This window comes from Empidonax traillii, unplaced genomic scaffold, assembly GCF_003031625.1.
Source record: "Empidonax traillii isolate 1590-97213 ecotype Southwest subspecies unplaced genomic scaffold, ASM303162v1 scaffold161:size1573837, whole genome shotgun sequence".
Lineage (NCBI taxonomy): Eukaryota > Metazoa > Chordata > Aves > Passeriformes > Tyrannidae > Empidonax > Empidonax traillii.
In genome coordinates, this window is record NW_020955354.1 from 292,020 (window position 1) to 314,655 (window position 22,636).

The following is a 22,636-nucleotide window of genomic DNA, read 5'->3' on the forward strand; positions in this document are numbered from 1 at the left end:
TGAGGCTCCTGAGCTCGGCACAAAGTTTGAACAAGGGGATCATCCTTTCTTGTGCCGTGACACTGTGACCTTGCACGCTTGGGAGGGGTGGGGAGGAGAGCGGTGCATCAGTCTCAATGCCTCTCTTGAGGAGACTGGCTGGCAATCCCCTTTAATCCTACAGAGTGACCTGCTCCAGCCTATGCTCACATCAAACTCAGAGATGCTATTTTGCCACTGGAACTTTACAAGACAGTTTCTGCATTTGCTTTATTAGTTATGGACTAATTGAATTAGAATTATGAGCATTTTAGACCAAGGGGTATGGATACCTTGATTTCCTCTGGATTACATAGTATAGCAATGGATGTAGAATACAGTGCAAAAAATTCCACTGAAGGAAACCACCTTTCACACACTCCAAGAGATACTCTGACTTGTCATTTCATTGGGGTAAGTGAAATGAAACCTGCCTGTAACAGGTCAGATACTGCTCCATTTACATTTTCCATATACAGGCAGCAGAAGGGAGCAAACCCTTTAAACTGATGGCCTAGGACCAATAGGGAGTTTTTGGTACCTGAAAGCAGTCTTAGCATGGACAGAGGACAGTCCTAACAATTCCTTTTCTATCTGTGCTCTCACATATATTATTAATAGGCTCACCTACAGTCTGTTACGTCCTCAGTAAATTTTTTTCAGTGACTGTTTCGTGGTTAAAAACCCTTTGCAGACATAAAGAGCTGAAATTCATCCTTGAATGTTCCACAAAAGGTCCCTCAACTTTCAGAAGAACAGAAAGGAAACTCTGAGGCCAAAATTTAATCTTGGCTTTGGTACTTTGGCTCGAACAAGATTTAGGTTCAATGGTCTTCTCTATCCAACCTGCTCAAAAATGTGTGATAGCAGCTGCACTGTTTGGCATATTTAATCCAAGATAACAGAAAACCCTATCAAATACACTGCTGGAAAGACCTGTGCACTGGAAGGATGACAGGATGAAGTGGCTAAAAAAGCGGGTCTCACCATCAATATTCCCTATCAATCTCCAGTCTGCCTTGGGAAAGGTGAGGAGGACAATTACAAATCCAACAGCACATATCAGACTATCAGTGCAGCAACAAACTCCCACATGTGCAGTGACCTGGCTGACAATACTGGGAGATAAGTGAGATGTCAGGTAATGCTGCCAAGTCACCACATTGCCCTGCAGGAACCACATGAGACTGGGAGCCACTCTTCTGTCCAGCAATCCTGGGCTGCTGAGGAGAGGTTCCCACAGAGTCTCCCCACTGTGGAAGAGTGCTTGCAATTTTTTGGTTTTTATTCCCCTTTTCTGGGTTGAATTTCCCTTCCATAAACATATAGCAAAGCATTTGCAGCTTTCTACAGAACTGGACTGAAATGCTCATGCTTTGCTCTCTGCAAAGTATCGTCACGTACGGTCAGATCAAAACAATGCACAGTCAACTTTAATTTATCCCTGTCAGTGAGCATAATTGAGAAAAAAACAAGTAGAATCTTTTAAAAGTGCTTTAAATTGAAGTAGGCACTGACACAGAGTCATTTCAGCTATGTTCAAAACACACCTTTGAGATTCTAAGGCAACTAAACACACACATTATTCTGTTTTCAGTGTGCCTTAGAGGAGAATAACAAGCATTTGCCTGAACATCTGAAGTCTAAGAATAAAATTAAAAATACAGAATACTATTAACTGCACAGTAGTTAGCTCTTTGGGTGTGTTTCCCTTCTCTTTCCTCAAATACTTGATGTTTGATACACTGAACTTCAGATGCTCATGTGTTATTCTAAAGCAACTACTACCAATTTCCTTTGTTTATAATTACACCAACATTGCTCTCTCCAGGTTTTATGGCTTCTGCTCTACTCTGTCAGTCTGTTTTCAAGTTCTTGGTGATCCCAGAGTCTCTCTCTGCCTCTACATTAGAGCTCTACAGAGGAAAGGGATGAAAATAACTAGGGGAGAGTTTTGAAACTAGAGCTTAATCTGAGGCTGCATCCAATCAAGTCCTGTTTCCTTCAGTCAGCACCTGTCTTCTATAAAAGGACATGAAATATGTCTTCATTCAAATGCAGGATTATTACTATTCATATATTATCTAAATGACTCAATGAATTATTCAAGACCGGTGTTGAATAATCTCTCATGGGATCTAGAGACACACTTAGTTTTAGAAATTCTTTTTCATTAAACATTTCATCTTCAAATCAAGCCGCACTTGCATTTCAGTGACTGATGCAATATGAAGGTTTAAGAGTAGTAATCTTGTATTTTTTTAACAGTCCTGTCAGATAAGGTATTGACAATCCCTGGCTGGTTTGGTTTAAGAAAGATCTGCCTTCAGAAAAAAAACCCATTTCCTAGATTGGAATGCTTATGCCATGATACTTCTTGCTCTTTCTGGTGAGAAATTCTGGGAGAGAATTAATGTAAGATCCTTACTAATCTTTGAAAGGTTATGGATTAGAGTTGTAAAATTCAAGAAAATTATTGGGGAAAAAAGATAAGAAAATAAACTTTGGAGAACATAAGACTGAACTCAGGACATTGCTGCTGAGTTTGTTCAAAATGAACACTGTGCTCCTATAACCACTTTCAGTGCTTTAGCTGGGAGAAAGCTGAGTGGGACATACCCATTACCAAAAGCTGAACCACTGTAAAAAAGGCTCTTCACTGGCTTTTTTTTTTCCAGCTCCTAACATTCCTGCTCTTTCACACCTCACTGAAGCAAGTTATTGTTCTGCCTTTCACAGATGAGCAGAAATATTGCCCCCAGCAGCACCCCTAGAACTGCAGTTCAAAACATTGTCCTTGCCTTGGCTGCTGAGAACAATGATCACCTCAGTAAAACACCGATAGGGAAGAAAGGAAAAAGAGTTTCCAATGTTAACAATGAGATGTACAGAGTTGGTAGCCAGGCCTGTTTTATTCCTGACAGGTGTGGTCTCTGATGTACTCACAGAGGCCCTGAAGACCTTGTGTGAAGAGCAGTCCCAGGCATCACATTTAGCTCAGGCAGCCGAGCTTTTCTTCTCCCTCTGGAGTAGACACAGAGTGCCATTACACAAATACTCTTCTCTTAACCAATATCTGTTCTCTCAAAGATAAGGATAAGAAATGTAAAACTTTCCAAAGCTCCAGTAATTTTATTGCTTTTAACCTGTGTTATGACATGCTTGATAAGAGCGATGTATTTCATTCCCCTCATTGTTGTAGCGTTTGCAATCCTCAGCTATTCTTCATGGCCGGTACAAGGTGATCCACACTGTGAAATGCAATCTTGTGTTAAGGAAAGATTGCAGCAATTCTAGTTTTTTTTCCTTTATCTGTGTCTTCTTTACTGTCACCAGCAGCCACTAAGGCTGTTAGAGTGGGCACATGCAGAGGCGGCTTCATGGTTTTTTTCCACACAGTTCTGCTTCACTATTTGAAGGAGTCCAGGATCCCATTACAGTTAGTCAGAGTGCTCAAAACCAACTCTTCAACAAGATCATCTTGACAGTTCCATGCTGCAAACCTTTGAGCGTTTTGTCCTCCAGACAACGTTCCCTCTGTGTCTGGTTTTAACTTCATCAGAAGCAGGGGATCGCTTTGCACAAATGTGCTCACCTTGTTCAACTTTGCTCACTGCCCAGAATACAAACCAGACACCAAACCCAACATTTCTTTGTTAAACACAGCTGCCACAAAACCTGCCTTGGCATCTTGCAAATATTTGGACACGACACCAATTCCAAAACAAAAGTCTCAAAGCTGAGCCACTGTCTCTTTTCAAAGACTGAAACTATGAATTGACTAAGTTTACTTTAAGAAAAAGCTGAAGTCCCACACACCATCCTGCAGTTCACCTCTTCCCATGCTCCCCTGACTTCCAGCTCCAGCTGTGTTCAAGCAGTCCTGGTTCTGGTTGTGGGATTGGCCTAAAGGATTTTTGCCTGCACCTGAGTCAGCAGGAAACTGGCATGTAGAGTTTGGAGAATGGCCAGGATAATACCTGGAGCTCTCCAGTGTGGCTGTACAGGGCTGAAAGGCAATCAGTATCTAGAGCAGCCCTCTCAGACCTCTTTTCTGACCCAGAGGAGAACACTCTGCATCCAGGATGACAGGAAAAAGTATAGAGAAAAGCTCAGCACGTGCAGTAGTAAAAGGCTCAAGGACTCCAGGAGGGCTCTTAAGAGCAGAATTCCACCAGAGTCCTTCATTATCCATTCTGCTCTAGAGCATCTTAGGCTTTTCCTATCATGGCTCAGGGTTTTCTGCACTTTTCGAGCGGGAAGTAAAGGCATCAGATTAGGAAAGCTCAGGGTGAGGAGGGTGCTCTAACTCTCTGGGGCAGTCTCTGGTGAAATGCATGAGACCTGGGAGATTTGCATATTGTATATGTATACAGAACATGCACACTATGTACTTGTAGATAAGGGTAACCTGTAACAATACAAAGATCTAAATAATAAGTGAAGCATTGGACTTGGTTTGACACTCAGTCCATCCCCTTAAGGCAGGAAAACTTCATGTTGTCAACAAACTTGAAGGCACAGTAAACACCCGTAAGAATAAATGAGAGAGATTTCTCAATTACAAATTCTATGCAAGTTTACTCTGCAAACATTCATTTGATAATACTTGCAGATTAAGAACGAAAAAAAAACAAACAAAAAACCACCAAACCCAAACCCCAACTTCTTGGAGTTAGTCTCTTCATGTATTTTAAATCAGGCAAAATGAGCTGTTTTAATTCATAACACAACTAGAACCAGCAGTATAAGAGCCTCTTTGACACTATGAATAAACCCCACATAGACAAAGATAAATAGAAGAGTGCTGCATGCAAAATGAAATAGTGAAGACTGAGACTGTTAGACACGTGTGTATTTTATTAAGAGGAATACACTTCTCCTAAATCGGGAATAACCATATAAATCATGAGGCCTCGGCTCACAACCATTTAACAATCTCCTATAAATACCAACTAAAAATAAGCACTTCAAACACATTTGTTTCAATTCACTTCACTGTGCCTATAAATAATCTCTCTGTCAAACAGAAAACCCATGCTGATCCACAGACTACTCTAATCAGTCCACACAAATCACTCCTCGCAATTTCAATGAAACACTCAAAGAATCTGATAAGCAAAGAATTAATAGACTCTCCCAATTAATCCTAGCTTACAGTTCCCTATTTATGCACCCCTAAACCACAGAACATATCAGATTTCTCAACACCTGTCCTCCAGGTGGATGCTTACCTGAGCTGTTGGATCAGATCTTCCCCTTCTTTAATAACATTGAGGGTAGCATCCAAGGTGGCTGTTTGTTGCTGCTGAAACTGCTTGATAAGCTCCTGAACAGCATCCACGGAGTCAGCACAGACATCCTCTAAGAGCTCTTTCTGCAGATCTTCCATCCATGTCCACAGCTGGGAAGGAGGGGAGGGAAATATAAATCAGAGAGGAATTGAGATTTAACCCTTTTGCTCTCTAATTCCAGATCAATAGGCATTAAACAGGGCTGCATGTTTCACATGAAAACTGACCTAAAATTTCTAAAACCGAAAAGATATATTTGTTATTAAACTGATTTAAAGCAAGAAAGTAATTTAAATACAATATGAGGTAGGGTTTTTTTAAAATTAATTTGAATTCAGTTTATTCTATAACAATAACTAATTATGATATTCTGATTAACTCTTTACACAAGTAACAAATTACAGTCTCCTAACGCTGTGACAACCTAAACCTTTCAGGAGCTGAGTGCTATCAGCTGCTATTAATTTTACATGCAGCTGAAGCCTGTTGCAGAACAGACCTAAAATCTTTGGTATGTATGTACGGTACTGGCTGAAGTCTAGCTGTGCCTGCTCATCTATGCCTTTCCAGGGTTTGGGGTTTTGTTTTGTTTTTTTTTTTTCGTTTCCAACACTTAAACCCCCTCCTCAAAATGCACTTCAGACTCTGCATTTTAACTCTGGGAAAATCCAAACACAGGAGACAGCAATATCACCAATCAACCCCATGCAGATCCATTAATTTTAAATAGTCTTGACTACCAATTTTAAAACCACAATCAAAGCAACAAATCATTTGCAAGTGCTCAGATGAGAATTTCCAGCCAGCTGTTCATCAGAGGTCTGGACAGGGGCAGGCATGTCCCAGCAGCCTCTCGCTGGCTGCAAAGGCTTAAAGTGAACCGAGGTTTCCCCTTTAAGCTTGCTCTGAAAAGTGAGTGTAAAATTCCACCTACTAAGCTGGCAGCCTGCCAGCAAATCCTAATGACTCCACCAGAGACACTGTTTTCTGTGCCATGCCTGCCCCATTAACCCACATTTTGCTGGTATATGCTGCGAGGCAGCAGAGAAGTACGGGAGTGAGGAACAACACGTTGCACCAGGGCACTGGGAAATGTCAAGGGATGCGGTGCTGGTGGCAGCTCTGCCCGCCATCCCAGGGAGCTGCAGAGCAATTGGGCTCAGAGGGACCTAGGGGTGCACATGGAGGGGACAAGAGACGTGTGTGAGTGGCAAGGCCACTCACCAAATGCAACACTATACACACGCTAAGGACTTCAAGGACATCACCCTGACCTAAACCAAAATAATCCAAATCAGAACCTGTCCCAGCACTGCTCATGATGCCAGAAAAGAGAGAGCTCAACACCTTGTGCTCTGTCCCCACCTCTGCTACTGAATTCTTGCTTGACACACTTACAAAAACAAGTTTTAGAACATATGCTTAATTTGAAGGCTTTTTAGTTAGATTTTCGGAGTCAGCTTTGAATATTTTGGGCAAACGCCCCTGTTTATTTATAAATAGAACAATCATAATGGGCTGCCCTACTATCAACCTGAAATGGAATGTATTTGCTCAGGGTATTTACATATTTTCAGGAAAAAGTATAAAAGAAAGAAATATAAGTAAGCAGTCAGGCTTGTGAAATAAATGGAAGAACAAAAACACATTTAAAGAGCCAAATAGAGGGCTTTTTCATTTGTGGCCTTGGATTCATGTACTGAACTTTGAGAAGCCACCATGAAGGAAAATGCATTAATGCCTTCATATATGAATTACATTCAGACTCTTTCTGGTTTTGATCCAATCCCTGCACCCACTCAAACAGTAGGGACAGCTGGACTATAACAGATGAGGACCAGGTTGTTCAGGAATATTATTTTTTTTGCTTAGCAGATCTTCAAGTAATAGAGCACACTGTAAATGCAGAAGAGAAAAATGGTTGTGTGTTTAAACCATCCTCCTGTTTCGAGGTGGGAAAGCTAGCAGTTTTTTAATTTCTTGCTGTTCTTTGTCATATCTCATTTTTCCATTTAAGATAACAAAAAAAGCTCAGGGAATTTCCTTTACGAAAATGATAGTGAAATAAAGAACTTGCTTCAATGTTAGGGATCTCTTGAAATCATCATTAGAAAGGGCAGAGGAGAAAGTTTCAAATCTCCCACTGTGACTTTAGAGGAAAATCCTGTTTTCAAAAGTGTCTTCAGAACCCAACTTTTACCAGCAGCTAAAAGGATTTTTACATTTAAGTCCTAAATCACTTTCTGAGCACACTTCTAAAACAAAGCAGTTTTGAAATACTTAAACATCATAAACTGTATTGTACTCACCTGGAACCAAAACACTCATTAATTTCTGAGAGCACTCAAATATATTAACTCATATTAGCTTCAGATATTTCTATTAATGACCTCTGACTATAAGGATTTGCATAATAAAATCTATCAGAATCTAGGTCATCCTTGACTCAAAGGCCTTTAATCCTCTAGACTCCACCAATCCCTGGGAAACCCTAATACAAAGAATCAGTCAATATTAATAAGATTAGGAAGATCTTTCAGGAATAATTCACAATAGGAACCTGATTCAAAAACCTCTCAGGTTATGTGCTACAACTGATAGCACCTGGAACTACCAAGCTCCTCTTGTGAACGCCACAGCAACGAAAAGATGAACTCCACTGTCACTGCAACACCAGAGTCAGAGAGGCTATTAGTCATAAAACAGAAATCACATCCTGGTTGACATTGCTCAGGAAAATCACTCCCTATTAGCACTTGATGTTTCATTCCACTGCAACTATTCAACCACTCAAAAAAAAAAAAAAAATCCTGACTATTAAAGCCCCAAATCACTAGACACCTTGTGCATTTCCAGTTCATGCTGTGACCTACTCTAAACAGCTAGATAGTCTAGACTGAGCGAACTGTTTCAATTTTTCATTGAAATCTGACATATTGCCCAGCACAACTTTTATTTCATATGTGCAGAAACTGACTTCTTTTATTCTTAGCACAAGCAAAATTTGTGAGCACCTGTCCCATTCACCTAAATGCTGCAAACTTGATCCCGTGCAGGGAGCATATGTAGATACAGGCAGACATTCCAAATATTAAGACAATATTTCCACGTACACCTGAGGTGACTTTTACTACGTTTTCCAGTGATACATGTGTCCAGAAAAGAAGACAACTTCTGCATTGCATTATTTAACATGTACTAAACTAAAAATAGAGAATCCTGGAAAACAATAAGGAAGAAACAGAAAAATAATTTTTTTGTGCTTCCTTTGATTGATCTGGGCTTTGGTATGATTAATTGGATATGGAACTATTAATGCATCAGTCATAAAACCTGAACTAAGTCTATCAGAGAAATCCAGCCACAAATCTGACTGATGCAACCTTATGCAAAAATGTTATAATTATTAGCTACACAAAAGTCTCAGGCAAATGCCTCGCCCTAAAAAGTTCATGCTAAAGGTCCATAGAGGCTCCAGAATTGAGGCTTATTTATCAAAGTAACATGGCTTTAAACAAGAAAATTAATTATCTTCTGGCTCCTAGAACAGTGGAAAAGAAGAACGACACCCCCTCTTTCTTTTGGGGGAGTTATCTGGCACCTTTCATGCATTGTAACAACCTCTATCTTTCTTGGGTATAAAAGACAGGCAGCTTCCTTCCATCCAAGAAACAACAATGCTCTTTATTCCCAGCTATTTTATCTGATGTAATACCCTTCATTTTACTCAAGTACTTAATGAGACCACTTACTGTAGGTCTGAAGGACATCTGTGCCCGTTATCTACAAATTAATGCTTCTGACTTAGCGCAAAGGACCACTTTAACCAAAACCTAAAACCTAAAGGGACTGCTAAGAAAATCTTGACTGCATGATTGGAATAACTATTAAACAGCAAGTGTTTATTTGCTGCTATTTGTAAACGACAGAGATGAGTTATACTCCCCTCAAAAGCAGTTTAAAAACTCTGAGTAATGAGACCAGCGCAAAGCAAAGAACCAGAGAGTTCAATCCATGAAAATTACCATTGCACAACATTTTTTGCCAGTTGTTCAAAACAAGGATGTCAACGGAAACAAGCAACTTTCCAGGGTCTATGTGCTACCCCTTTACTATGTCAGAGAAGCATCATGTCTTGTAGGATGCTCATGACATCAAAAAGATGACAACTCAGCAAGTTAACATTCATCACACCTATGAAGACTAGAGCAGAATGCAGAAGAATTCAGTGAAATACAGGGACCCTGGTTCCACTCCATGAATTGCAACATAAGTGCTCAGAGAAACAAGGGCAGGCTGAGGGGGAAAAACCCAACCAAACCACAAACAGAATTGCTACAACAGAATTGCTCCATGGAGAGTTGTCCATCAACCCTATTTGACTCTGCTACTATCACGGGCTTACACAAACCTATTCTGAGCAGTAACATTTAACTTTGCCATAATATGCATTAGGAAGTCACATACATCCCAAGCTCAGGTTAATTTATGGCAGGACTTCAGTCTGGGCTTATGTTTAAGCACCTGTTCAAGTACTGTTGTGCATCTGGTTTCACTGCACAAGCTTTAGCAAATTGCCTGTTCTACTTTGATTACCTCACACCAACATGGTGGAGATGCTAAAACTTTCCAGTACAAGTACAATTAACCTACATCGGCTGATGTTTGTTCACACTTAGAATGCATCCCGGCCTGTTTCAGTTGAAAGAACTGGTGGTTGTTTTAAATTGGAAGCGTATTTCAATAACACTGTCCAAAGTCACATTCAAGGTCTCAAAATTTCAACAGAAAACACAGAAAACAATGTGTGTAGCGATGAGTTGCAAAGTGACCACATGCCACCAGTGAAGTGTCACATAATGACAGCACACATAATAAAACGTGACAGGATGGGATATGACCAGACACTACACATGAAATGCCACAGTACGTGACTTCCATGGTAAGGCACAACTGATGAGACTCCCTGCTGCGAGACGTAATGTCAGAGACCACCAAACTGGTTGGGAAGGAACGATGAGTGGAAAGAAAGGGAACATTCTGTGAAAAAAACCACATCTGATCTCTTCCTAACCTCCTTCTTGCTTTTTTCCTTTTCCTCGCCAATTTCTTGACATTCATCCTTGGTTGGGCTGCATCTGGTGCTTCTGTATGCTGATGATGCTTTTTAATTAGTAACCTTGCCTATGGCAAAAGGATTTGCACTGCCCAAACATCTGATGCTTTTTCCAAGACCTGCATGGTCCAGATTGATATAGCACAAAATAATCCCCTCTCAAGGGAAACATGATTTGGGTAGCTAGGCTGACATCAGGGAATGTGTAGATCCCCAGCCCAAGGTCATGTAAATGTAATTCAGGGACTATTTGCTCTAGGAGGGAAAATTGGCTTATAACTAAAGAATCAGATGTACATGTTCTGTTCTTCTTCTGCTACCATCATAAATTGTAAAAATGTGTTCCTCTTCTACTGTAATTTTAATATGTTATTTGTAATTATGAATCTGGATGTAATTAACTTCAGTAACTGTACCAAGAAAATTCTGCACTGGATTATACTGATAATAGGCTTAGAAAAGTTCTTCCTATACCAAAGATTTACTCAGATTTACATCAGTGTAAGACAGTACAATTTGGTGCTGGAGAAGCTTTCCACATTACAAAATCAGCAATTTACTAAAACAAATGCAGGTACCATTACATTCTCTAATTTTTCACTGGTTCATTACTTTTTTACTGTTTCAGTACTACCTTTTTCCTCTGTGCTTTTTCCAGTGACTGGCCACTTGCAGTCTTACCCTGATCTGCTGCTTTGAGACTTTTCTGCAACTTTGTGCACTACGCCCTAGGAATCTCAGAAATAAACCATTTGTGACAATTCTGAATCATTCTGAAACTCGCTAAGGATTAAACAAACTGTGGGGCCTCTCTTTAAGGAAACAGTCTCATCGGATCCATTGACTTGAACCACTACACTGACACCCTTTTAAACTTGTTGCGTAACTCCACTGCACACGTGTACTTAAGGCACAACAGAACGTGTCTTCGGAGTGATGAGTGAGTTACAGGAGTGTCTCTGAACGGCTTTGAAGCAGATTTACTCAGTACACAACTTACTGCAGGCACCAGCTGCCCACTCTGTTGCCTTTATACACAGAGGTAAAGCCCAGGCACTGGAACTGAGGGAAGCTCATCTTCCTCAGCTTCAGGCAACTGGGACAACGAGCAGTCATGTGTCTAATAAAAGGGTACTTTATGAAAGTTGGCACATCCTATTTAAAGATGCTCATAAAACTCCCTTCTAGCTGCAGCACGAACCACTGTTCTCTGGAGAACAAGGCATACAGGCTGGAGACCCATCTCCATAACACACGAAACACGTGCAAGGGCCCTCAAAAGCCACTGACAATATTTGAGTGGAGCCATCATTCAGCAGCAGTGCTGGTGAATGGCCTGAAAAATGTGGATAGCAAAGTGTGAACTTAGATGCAGTCTATAGGAATCCTTTGGCTAGCACACGGCAGAATGATGGAAAAAACTTCTCTTCCATGTGCCTGCCCTCACTCTGTGGCAGGTTTGACTTCCTGACATTTGGTTTAAGTGGCTGCATTTACAAGCATTTAATTCTTATTACTTTGATTCTGTCCCACAATTTTTTGCCATCACAGATGGCAGAATTTTATTCACTAGTGGTCTGGCTCTGCTTCAAACTCCCCTGCTCAAGAGCGGGATGTGCTGCCAGGATACCACAGCTCTTTTCATTCCCAGCTTCTTAATCCTTCATGAAAAAACCTTGCTTTTAGGCAACAAATGGACAGCAAGGAGGGGCACCTTGCACCACCCCAGCTGTCCTGCTTCCTCAGTCCCAGGTCTTTGGTAGCTTTACAGACAAGATTTAACTCCAGAAAGAAACACCAAAGTTAATAAAACTGATGAATGTTTGCATTTTCGTCAAACCCACAGTCTACCCTCTGAATCTGGAGAGAGATTTGCTTTCATTTTGCTGCTTTACATATCTCACACAAAAATAACACTTTTTATAGCAGCACAACCCTCTCCACAGCCACAATTATCAGAATGATAACAGTAAGCTGACAAACCTATCTCTCTTCTCCAAGAGATCTGCCACATAGGCAAGGGACAGTACACACGTAACACTGCCAGGGTTAGTGACTCCACTGCTTCCCTGAGCAGCCTGTTCCAATGACTGACAAAGCTTTCTGTGAAAAAAAATTTCCTAATACCCAATCTAAATCTCCACTGGCACAACTTGAGGCCATTTCCTCTTGTCATGTCACTTGTTACTTGGGAGGAGACCAACACCCATCTCACTACCACCTCAGCAAGTTGCAGAGAGCAACAAGGTCCCCCCTGAGCCTCCTTTTCTCCAGACTAAACACCTCCAGTTCCCTCACCTGCAGCACATAGGACTTATGCTCCAGACCCTTCATCAGTTGTCCTTCACTGTCCTTCGTGGGACACACTCCAGCACCTCAAGGACCTTTTTGAAGTGAGGGGCCCAGAACTGGACACAGCTCTCAAGGTGTGGCCTCACCAGTGCTGAGCATAGGGGATGGTCACTGCCCTGGTCCTGTGGCCACACTATTGCTCATCCATTGGCCTTCTTATCCACCTGGGCACACTCTGGCTCATGTTCAGCTACAGTCAACCAGCACCGCCAGGTCCTTGTCCATGGGGAAACTTTCCAGCCCCAGCCTGTAGCACTCCATGAAGTTGTTGTGGCCCAAGTGCAGGACCTGGCACTTTGATTTATTGAACCTTATACAACTGGCCTCAGCCTACCAATCCAGTCTCTCCAGATCCCTCTGCAGAGCCTTCCTCCAGCAGATTAACACTCCCACCCAACTAGTGGTCTGTGAATTTACATAGGTTGCACTCAATGTTAATCCCTTATAAAAAAAGCATTTGGGTTTTTTTTCCATCATCTTGTCTTGTGATTTTTATGCTTATAATACTCTCCTAATCAAACTACACTGATTCAGCTCCCAGAAAAAAAAAAATGTTCATGCTAATAAGAGGCATAAATCTGCAGCTGGAGATATTTTCAAAGTTTGAGTTTGCATGTTACTGTAATGTTATGCCAATGAAGGAACAAAATTTCTAGCTTTAGAACAAGGCACATAGTGCTTCATTCTAACACTGTAAAGTGCTGGGATGTGAAATGGCCACTCAGTGAATATTTTAGGTGCACAGAGACAGTTTGTGTCATTTCAATTTTTCATCTTTTCCTTGTTTTTTAAATCTGGACATAATACAAGAAAAGGAATGAAAGCGCTGTTCAGGACAGGAGTAGTGTGTAAGTGTGTAAGACAAATACGTCATGGTAGACATGTTCAGAGAATAAGATCTTTCCAGAACTTTCAGAAGTTGCCAGGAAGTGGAGTTGCAAAACTGAGTATGTCCTACACCACAAATCTCTATTATCTAATGGGCGATTGCTCTTAAAATGTCAATATTAGCAGTAAAAGTCAAACAACAGTAACATTAACTTTGAATCCTGGGTCAATTTACAATGAATGACGGGATTACACTATATATCCCAGAACCACTGTCATGTTTGCTCCATGATTAACTTCGATACACTCTGTCAGCTCTTCTGAGGAGAGTCAACAGCAGTTGACCTTAGCCCCATGAGCTTTCTGCTCCCTACTTCCCAGCACCTCTGCCTCAAAGTGAGGAACAAGCCCTGTCAAAATTAGTGATCTACACTGAAAGAATCTCCTAATCACAATATGCAGCTGAAGCAGAGAGAATTCAATTTCACAGGTCTTGGTTATCAAGTAAAATAAAGTCAGCAGTGCCTGCAATAAAACGCTGTTCCTGTTGCTGACTGACAGGGCAGACCCACCCCATTACTCACTTGAGTAACCCCACTGATCTCTGTGGGGTGACCAAGGTGACCTGCTGACCTCAAGTAATTTAGGTTACAGTATAGGAAGTTGTCTGACACTTAATGGTCCAGGACTTTGCTCTTAGTTTCTCATGGTCTTATCAGATAAGCTGTTCAGAGTGAAGCTTTCCATACCAGGTATCTGCCTAAGGTTGAATTTGATGAATTTTGAGGTAAAAGGTCCAGAATGAGAGGAAGAGAAAAAAGAAGTTACTTTGCCCGTGTTAGAAAAGGAGTCTTATTTCTTCTCAAATGAGATGCTCCAGACCCTCCATGCTTTCAAGCATGGGTTTGAAATTTTGCAGGGTTTAGCCTGAATGTCAAGAATATCCATTATGTCATCCCTGTGAAAATTTTCCCAAATTTGGTCCCTCAGAAGATCTCTGCCAAGTTCCAGTTTGCACATGTTCAGTAAGAACCTGTTAAGAGTCTGGCAGTTCATTGTTCTCAACACAAAATATTTTCTGAGCATACTCATCCCCCAGTTCTGCGGGCCAGGTAGACCTGGCAGGCTCCACATGGAGCTGGAAGCCCTGAGCACCTTGTCCTACTGCTCTTCTGACACACTGACGGCCAATAAAGCACAGGGAACATGAACTGACCCCACACTACTCTGCCTCTCTGCCTTTTTCCTGCTGGACTCAACAAAGAAGTGGAAATCTGAAGCCCGTGGAGAAACAAGAAGCCTAGAGGTGGTAGAACGTGCTCTTCATGCCCCACAGAGCTATGAAACAATTGCAGAATTGCTTTGTAGTTCAGTTAAGACCGATATGCTGCAAAAGGATCCAAATTCAATGAAGTTCCTTCTTGTTCTTAAACTAGCAACAGCATTATCAGCCAATACAACAAGTAACACAACAAACTTAATCATCATTTAATTAAGCAAGAGTATTTTAAAAGTTTTTAATGATTTGGAAATGGTGGCAGTGCTCCTTCCTGTCTACATTCTAATACTTGGAATTGTAAAGTACACTCCAGAAACATAAGTATAAAATTGTGAGGCACTAAATTATTAGGATTCAGACAATGAATTACAAGATGTTTTTATTATTTGCCTTGAGGTTTTTGAGTCTTCAGGGTGTGATTTTACCACATCTGCAGCCTCTTCTCCAAGAGGCTTAAAAACTGTTTTCTTTTAAACAAAAGCAAATGCCAGCCAAGAACCCTGTATCATCATTTGATCCTAGCAGCTGAAAGCCCACAGAAAAACATCCACTATCATGAGATTTGTGATAAAAGTGCAAGATCTGACAATTCTGCCAATAATTGATTCAGATCTGAAGTTAAAACCTGAATTCAATCACACTTAACCCTGAGAGAAATTATTCAGGTACAAGACTGTTGAATGCATTTATCCCACTGATTATAATTTATAACTTTACTCTGCCATCCAGATAATTGGATTTGATCCCCAAGGTATCAGGTTTTTGCTCACACCATCAGGAACGCCTTGGTCTAAAAGGGCATGAAAATATTGACTACAGGCTAAAAGAACATAATGAATACTGTAGGACAGTGGGACACACAAAATCTCTTTTATAGGATGGTAATAGGACAACTACACTACTCATGATTTATGACACTAGCAATCGCTTAGGGAACTGCTCTAAATTTATGCCTCTAAAGTGTTATTACCATACCAGAAAGTCCTTGTTTCAGACTATTGCATTTATTGTTAAGTAAGGTCACTTAAAAAAAAATCAAAACTATTGTTATGCTTATTTGACTTTATTTTTCATATTCCTTCAACTGCATAAGTAAGTGCTTAGCAGACGGAATTCTCTTATAATACTTTCTCATGAACTGAGCAGTGATTCAAGTCCACTGTAGTATAAAAAAGCCACTCTTAACTTTCATTGCCCATGGGATATCTGCATTTAAATGACTCCCTAATGCTGAAGAAATTCTAGGAAGGCAGACTACAAAGGGAAACATTTCTTTGATAAAATCACTTTTCAAAAATAGGAGCTGTTAAAAGTTTCTCAGGTGCTGAGAATCTGAGTAGTCTCATGTAGAGATGAAGAGGTGGGCAGAGTACAGGTGAAGCAGTGAGAAGTTCACAGTCAGTGAATTCATCCACACCTCGGAATTACCAAATGAGAAACACAATTCATCTGTGATGGGAAGACTGTCAGAAGAAACATATTCATTTTAGGAAGATATTTAGAATATTTCCATAAAAACAGTGTCAGCAAGATGGATTCTTTCTACTTAGTTCTCCCTTTCACCAGTTCTGTCTCAACATATTAATACAACAATAAAAAATGAGGATTTGTGAAACTCAGACGGAAAATACTCTAGGCCATAGTTCCCTGCATTAGGGTCAAAAAGCCAGAGTTACAGAATCACAGAATATGCTGAGTTGGAAGGGACCCATAAGGATCATCTAATCCAACCCTGAGCCCTGCACAGGACCACCCCCAAGAGTCACACCATGTGCCCGAGAGTATCATCCAAATGCTTCTTGAACCCTGTCAGGCTTGGTGCTGTGACCACTTCTCTGGGGAGCCTGTTCCAGTGGCCAAACACCTTCTGGGTGAAAAGTCTTTTCTTAATATCCAATCTAAGCCTCCTCTGGCATAAATTCAGGCCCTTTCCTCGGGTTCTGTCACTGGTCACCACAGAGCAGACAGAGATCAGTGCCTGCCCCTCCTCTTCCCCTCCCAAGGAAGTTGTAACTGTAATGAGGTGTCCCCTCAGTCTCCTCCAGGCTAAACAGACCAAGTGACCTCAGCCACTCCTCACAAGAGCATGAAAACAAGGCCCTTCACTATCTCTGTTGCCCTCCTTTGGACACTTTCTAATGGCTTAATATCTTTCTTATATTGTGGTGCCCAAAACTGCCACAATATTCAAGGTGAGGCCGCCCCACTGCAGAGCAGAACGGGACAATCCTCTCCCTTGACCGGTCGATGATGCTTGAAGCCCCCCAGGACAGACTGGCCCTCCTGGCTGCCAGGGCACTGCTGGCTCATATTCAACTTGCCACTGACCAGGTTCCTTTCCTGGTACTGCTTTCCAGCCTCTCATTCCCCAGCCTGTACAAACATCCAAGGGTGTCCCATCCCAGGTGCAGAATCCGTCACTTCCCCTTGTTGAACTTCATATGGTCAGTGATTGCCCAGTTCTCTACTTTGTTGAGGTCTCTCTGCAGGGCCTCTCTTTATCTGTTATGGTTTAAATGTGTATCTGTTTTTTATTAGTATTGAAGAATGATAATTACATTTAACTCACCATTTCACAATATACATGAAGGGCCAAGCAAGGCCAAGCAATGAGTCATTTCTACTTGAGCCTATCTATTTATAGCATAAAAAGGCACATAAAAAGGCAAATACAGACCCAAACGTGCTCTCTTGTAATGCTTTGCCCTTTGTACCAGTTTCCCCCTGGCAGTCTGCTGTTAATTCACTGTGTCTGTGGGGATCCCCTCAGCTGGCAAACACTAAAACCACAGCAATTTCCTCACTTATTTTTGGCAAGAGAAATGAGGTATTGAGTTGTGTGCCTCCCACCAGTGCAGAAACATGTCCCTGAAGGAGGCAGGTAGTGACACACAGTGAAATTCATTGAACCTCCAGAGGGTCAGTGTTTGGTCCCCACAAGAATGAAGTAACACAGGAATAAGTAAACAAAAACCACCTCCTCCTTGCAGAGCTACTGGGCATCCTCAGATTTTGAGGAACTGTTTCATTCATTCTGACTGGAGAGAGAACTAGAGAACTGTAGAATAGTTTGGGTTGCATGGGGCCTTTATAGGAGAGAGGCACCCAGAGTTTGTCCACTCTTAATCTCCTTAAAAGTGACATGAAGTAATTACTGAACTTTCCAAAAAGGCATGACAGCACCAATCTCTCCCATGGGTAAATGCTTATGAGGCAGAGATTTAGCATTTAATCTCAACACCTATAAAATAGCACTGATGCCATCAAAAATGACTGGTTTTTAAAACAATTTTCAGAAAATATTCATTTTTATACATCTGCATTTCTATTCACCAAAACAGAGCTCATTAAAACCAGGTGTTTGGGGCAGGCAAACTCCCTTCTTGTTGAAGACAGAAAGGAGTGAGCATAATGCACTGCAATCCCAAATCCTTAATGCAGGGAAGCTCTATTTCCCAAACCCAAATTAGGTTACACAGCACCAGTAATTATGAGAAGAAATGTTGACGATAGAACACATATTATTTATACCAAAAACTTCCTAGAGTCATGCCTATTTTTTTTTTTTACTACTCATCACCTGCATAGGTGAAGCAAGGTTAATCACACTAGGAAACCGTTAAGAAATAATTTTTACTGAGGAAATAACCAATTAAGTTTCCCCAGTGGCAAACCAGCATAGCTGCAAGCATTTGAGCTACTTTGCAAACAACAGCAGTACTCACAAGCTGAAAGTTAACTATATTTTAGTATAATGCAGAAGTGGGATATAAAAGAAAAACCTTTGTGTACCAACAGCTATAATAGATACGCTGTAAGTCCATCTTCCACATACATAAATATGAACATGTGCACACACCTTCTGCTTCAGGAGGCTCCCAAACACACTGAAGCCTCCTGTTCACAACTGGTATGTAACATGTAAATCAACAAACACAGGCAGGTTTGCTTTTCCAAACAGATGCTGCAGAGCATGAAAACAACCATCCTGACTAATTCCATCTCTCAGCAGAAACCCTATCTGTAAAAGTCACTCACCACTGAGTGGCCTCTAGTCTGCAGAAAAATTTGAAGTATGCTTTAATTACATCCCCAGTGGCCTCCCATTTGATGTCCTGTCCACTGTATCTCTGGCAAGACAGCCTTATCTCTGGATATTTTTCAATTACACTAAACAGCATTTATTCAGGTCCTCACTGATTCACTGTATCAGTATGCGACTATTTGCTCTCTAAGAGTTATTTTGAAAAGTGAAGTCTGCCTCATTAAACAATGTAAGATTTCCAGTAACACTTAATAATGCCTAAATTAATTAACATTACATTCAAATGGAATCCCTCTGAGGATACATATCACGCTGCTGGCATGCAGACACCTAATGTGTTAATATCAACTCACGTTCTCACAAGAGAATTCTTGCTTTCTAATAATACATTCTACTCATGAACTAAGTACCACTTGATTTGCTGTCCCTATATTTTAGTGCACTGTAGCACTCATATGTTTCATTCACATTTTTTCTCCTCCTTACAACAGTTAGTCATCTGCATGAAATGAACTAGGTAATAGCAGCCCTGTGTGGTGAAGATGCCTTTTCTCTGTGATCTGAGTTTTCAAAGTCAGCCTCTTGCAGCACCCTACAACACACAGCAAAATTCCCTCATGCACATCTTACCTCTTTGGTGTGGGTATGGAAGGAGACTGACATGTCCAAGAGAAGTTTCCTCTGTTCCACCCTCCGGACAAAGTCCTGAATCCGTACTTCCAGATGCCGGGCTGCTTTATAGATCTCTTCAGGGTCACATTCCCCAGTCTGAGCCAACTGCTCTGCAGCCTCCAAAAGCTTGTCTGCATTGGTGTATGTATTCTACCAGCAAACAAAGCAAGAAACAGTATGAGTATGAGTAATACAACTGTGGCAAGTAAACCCCAGAAAGAGGCTGTTTATACTCTCGAAGGCATGAAAGCAAGTGATTACCAGAGTTATAAAACAATAGTAAAATTTCCTACTGGCACTGCCATCTGTGAAAGGAGAATGTATAAAGCCACATAGATTAATCCCTAAGTACACATGAAATAATTTCTTACTTGAAGCACACCACCCCAGCTCAATACTGCCAGGCACAGAAACAGGGCTGCCCACTTGTTTATTTCCAAGTTCCCTGCAATTTCTCAAAGATAACATTATAAAGCAAATGGGACTGACCACCTCAGAAGCCTACAGTGCCTCACGTGACTCTCAGCCACCAGCTCACTGCGACGGCCTCCCAACAGCTCTCACGTTACAGCTTAGGCAGAGATGTCTCAGCCCCCAGAAGTACTTGCCTTCCACTGGCTTTTGTGAGATAGCTTGAGAAGACCATGTCTTCAAGCCCCTTCTATTTTTTTTCCTGGTCTGCATCATTTTTCTAAATGGAGTCTGTGTGATTAGCTTGCAGCTGCCAGTGTGTAATTCTCATTTCCAGTTTGTCCAAGGCACTTACCTGCCCCGAATTACACAAGAATTTGATCACTGCACCACCCTGAACAGATTTACCCCATAGCCATGGACTTTGCTGTATGAGATGTATTACTCCTACTTAACAGAGAGGGAATTGAAGAACACAGAAGTGAAGTGATGTACCCAAGACATGCAAGACTGTCGAGGAACAGATGAGAATTCCACCAAACTTACCTCAGGCTTCAAACTACCTACCCATCCTTTCTCTCCTACTTTCATGTTTCTGGAAAACACCACACAACTAATTCACCAGTGTCCCATAAATAACAGCAAAAATGGACAGGGAGTGCAGTCATCTTCTCCATATCCATGGAGCCATGGTTTAGTCAGCTGTGCTCAGCAAACTAAACATAGCCAGCCCTTGCTGTTATAGAAAGGCCCTCTTCACTCAAGGTGAGGCCACTAGCTCTGCGGCATTCAACACTTAACGAAAAAAAGGAGAGACAGTGATATCAGCTTAAGAGTGTTTCCAGTACTAGGCAAGTTCTTCAGAACTGCTCAGCATTGGCCTAAGACTGCTCCCACTGGGCATTTTAATCTCCAGGTCAATAGAGGCAGAATTGTAGCACTTTCCTTTTCAAATTCCTCCTCGTTTTAAAGATGTATTCAATTGATCCATATGCACAAACTACCTTTGAACACTGTGGACATGCATGTACTGCTGAGTATTAAAGGAGCTGTGTCAAACATTCAAGCCATGAATCATATTGTTCCTACTTACATAACATCCTGCTGCAGTCAACAGTTGTTGTTTAAGAAAATATTCCATACAAAGATGGAGCACTGGTGGCCTCCAAGTGTTTAACGGGGGAAAATATTTCCAGTTATAAAAAGCTCATTCACTGTTCATTTTCCCAGTTTCAGAGGGCTGACTATAAATATACAGGATTTGCATTTCTTCTTTTGGACTGCGAAGAATATATTCGAGACATTTTTGTTACCAATAGTAAATTTTTTATTCCCTTACTTTCAGGTTACTTCTATAATGGTCAGGCTTTTAACAGCAGCAAAATGTTATGTTTTAATAATCATTTTTTGGAAACCTCTTTAGATGAGAGTTTGTAAAAAATATTCCCTATAATGTGAACTGACTTAGGGTCCAGTTTCACTTAACAGCATCCTTTCTGAATGATCCTCTTCCAATAGTATTGGAGCAAATGCCAAAGCTAGCACTATTTTTCAAAGTCTAGTCCGCTCTAGGGTTTTTCACACATTACCACTACAACAGCTCACACACCAGTCCAGCTCCCTGAGTAGAAGACTGTTTCTGTTTTTATACACATTATTTAGTATACTTTTAAATGCCTTCAGTCTCTCCTTATGGCACAGATTTGGGACGCAGAACACCTTTGCTGAAATACAGTATGAATACAGCTTTGCTCCATTTGTCCCTAATACACTTATGCCCATCTCTGCTGAAAACCATTCCAAGTTTACTGACTCCAGCATGTGCTCCATCAAAATAAATGTGGATAAGGGAAGTTCACTGATACAATGACTAGATATAAATACACTGGTGAAAGAGGTGGAGGATGAACCCCGGAATTTGGGGAAAAATGAGTGCAGTCTGGCCTCAACAGAGGCTCTGGCCATATTGCACAGAAAATAAAAGATGCAGTGGTCCCACAGAAGCCCCTTTGCATCGAACAAGGCTCTCCAAAGGCAAGGGGGATTTTCTGCAAGGAGGCTGGCTGGGTGTGAAGGGAACCACACACAGTGTTTTCCCTGGGCTGTGACAGGCACTGTCAGCACTACAGGGATGCTTCCCTGAAGCATTCATACGTAATTTTGGACGTGGTTGCATAAATGTGTCATGCACAGAAAGCCTGAACACAGCGCATTTTAAGTATGGAAAAATTCTTGTTCACTTCTTTTTCTGTCTTTGTCCACTGAGTTCACAGGTAAGTGTCTGGAGTTTAAAAACAGGTGTAGTTTATGATAGAAAAAACAGGTTTTATCCCTGCCATTCTTGAATGAAGGCCCTGTGCTGGGAGATTTCCAGCTTGCTGCTGCAAATGTAAGAGGCTTAGATACATTTCAGATAAACAACCACATTTGGGAGTTAACCACACTCGCCTTGAACTCCAGTTTGTTGTACTCATGAAAGAACTGTCATCTATTGTCATCTACCGAGATTTACACAGAGCACAGGCCAAATAAGCTGGAGGTCATTTGGTGGGGGCCTGCTCTACTTCTGTTCTGTTCATCTGCCTAAAGTGCTCATAAATTGTACCAGAAGTTGTTACACA

General features: G+C 41.2%; 1 protein-coding gene across 2 annotated transcripts in view; it reads right to left on the reverse strand.

Annotated features, from left to right (window-relative positions):
* KALRN (kalirin RhoGEF kinase) overlaps positions 1–22,636 on the reverse strand; it is a 498,966-nt gene that overhangs the window by 187,098 nt on the left and 289,232 nt on the right. For both annotated transcript variants that reach the window (XM_027885121.1, XM_027885122.1), the window contains exons 12-13: positions 19,563–19,754; positions 5,253–5,422 (exon numbers count right to left, since the gene is read on the reverse strand). In XM_027885121.1, the coding sequence (XP_027740922.1) occupies positions 5,253–5,422; positions 19,563–19,754 (362 nt within the window). The remainder of the gene's footprint in view (positions 1–5,252; positions 5,423–19,562; positions 19,755–22,636) is intronic.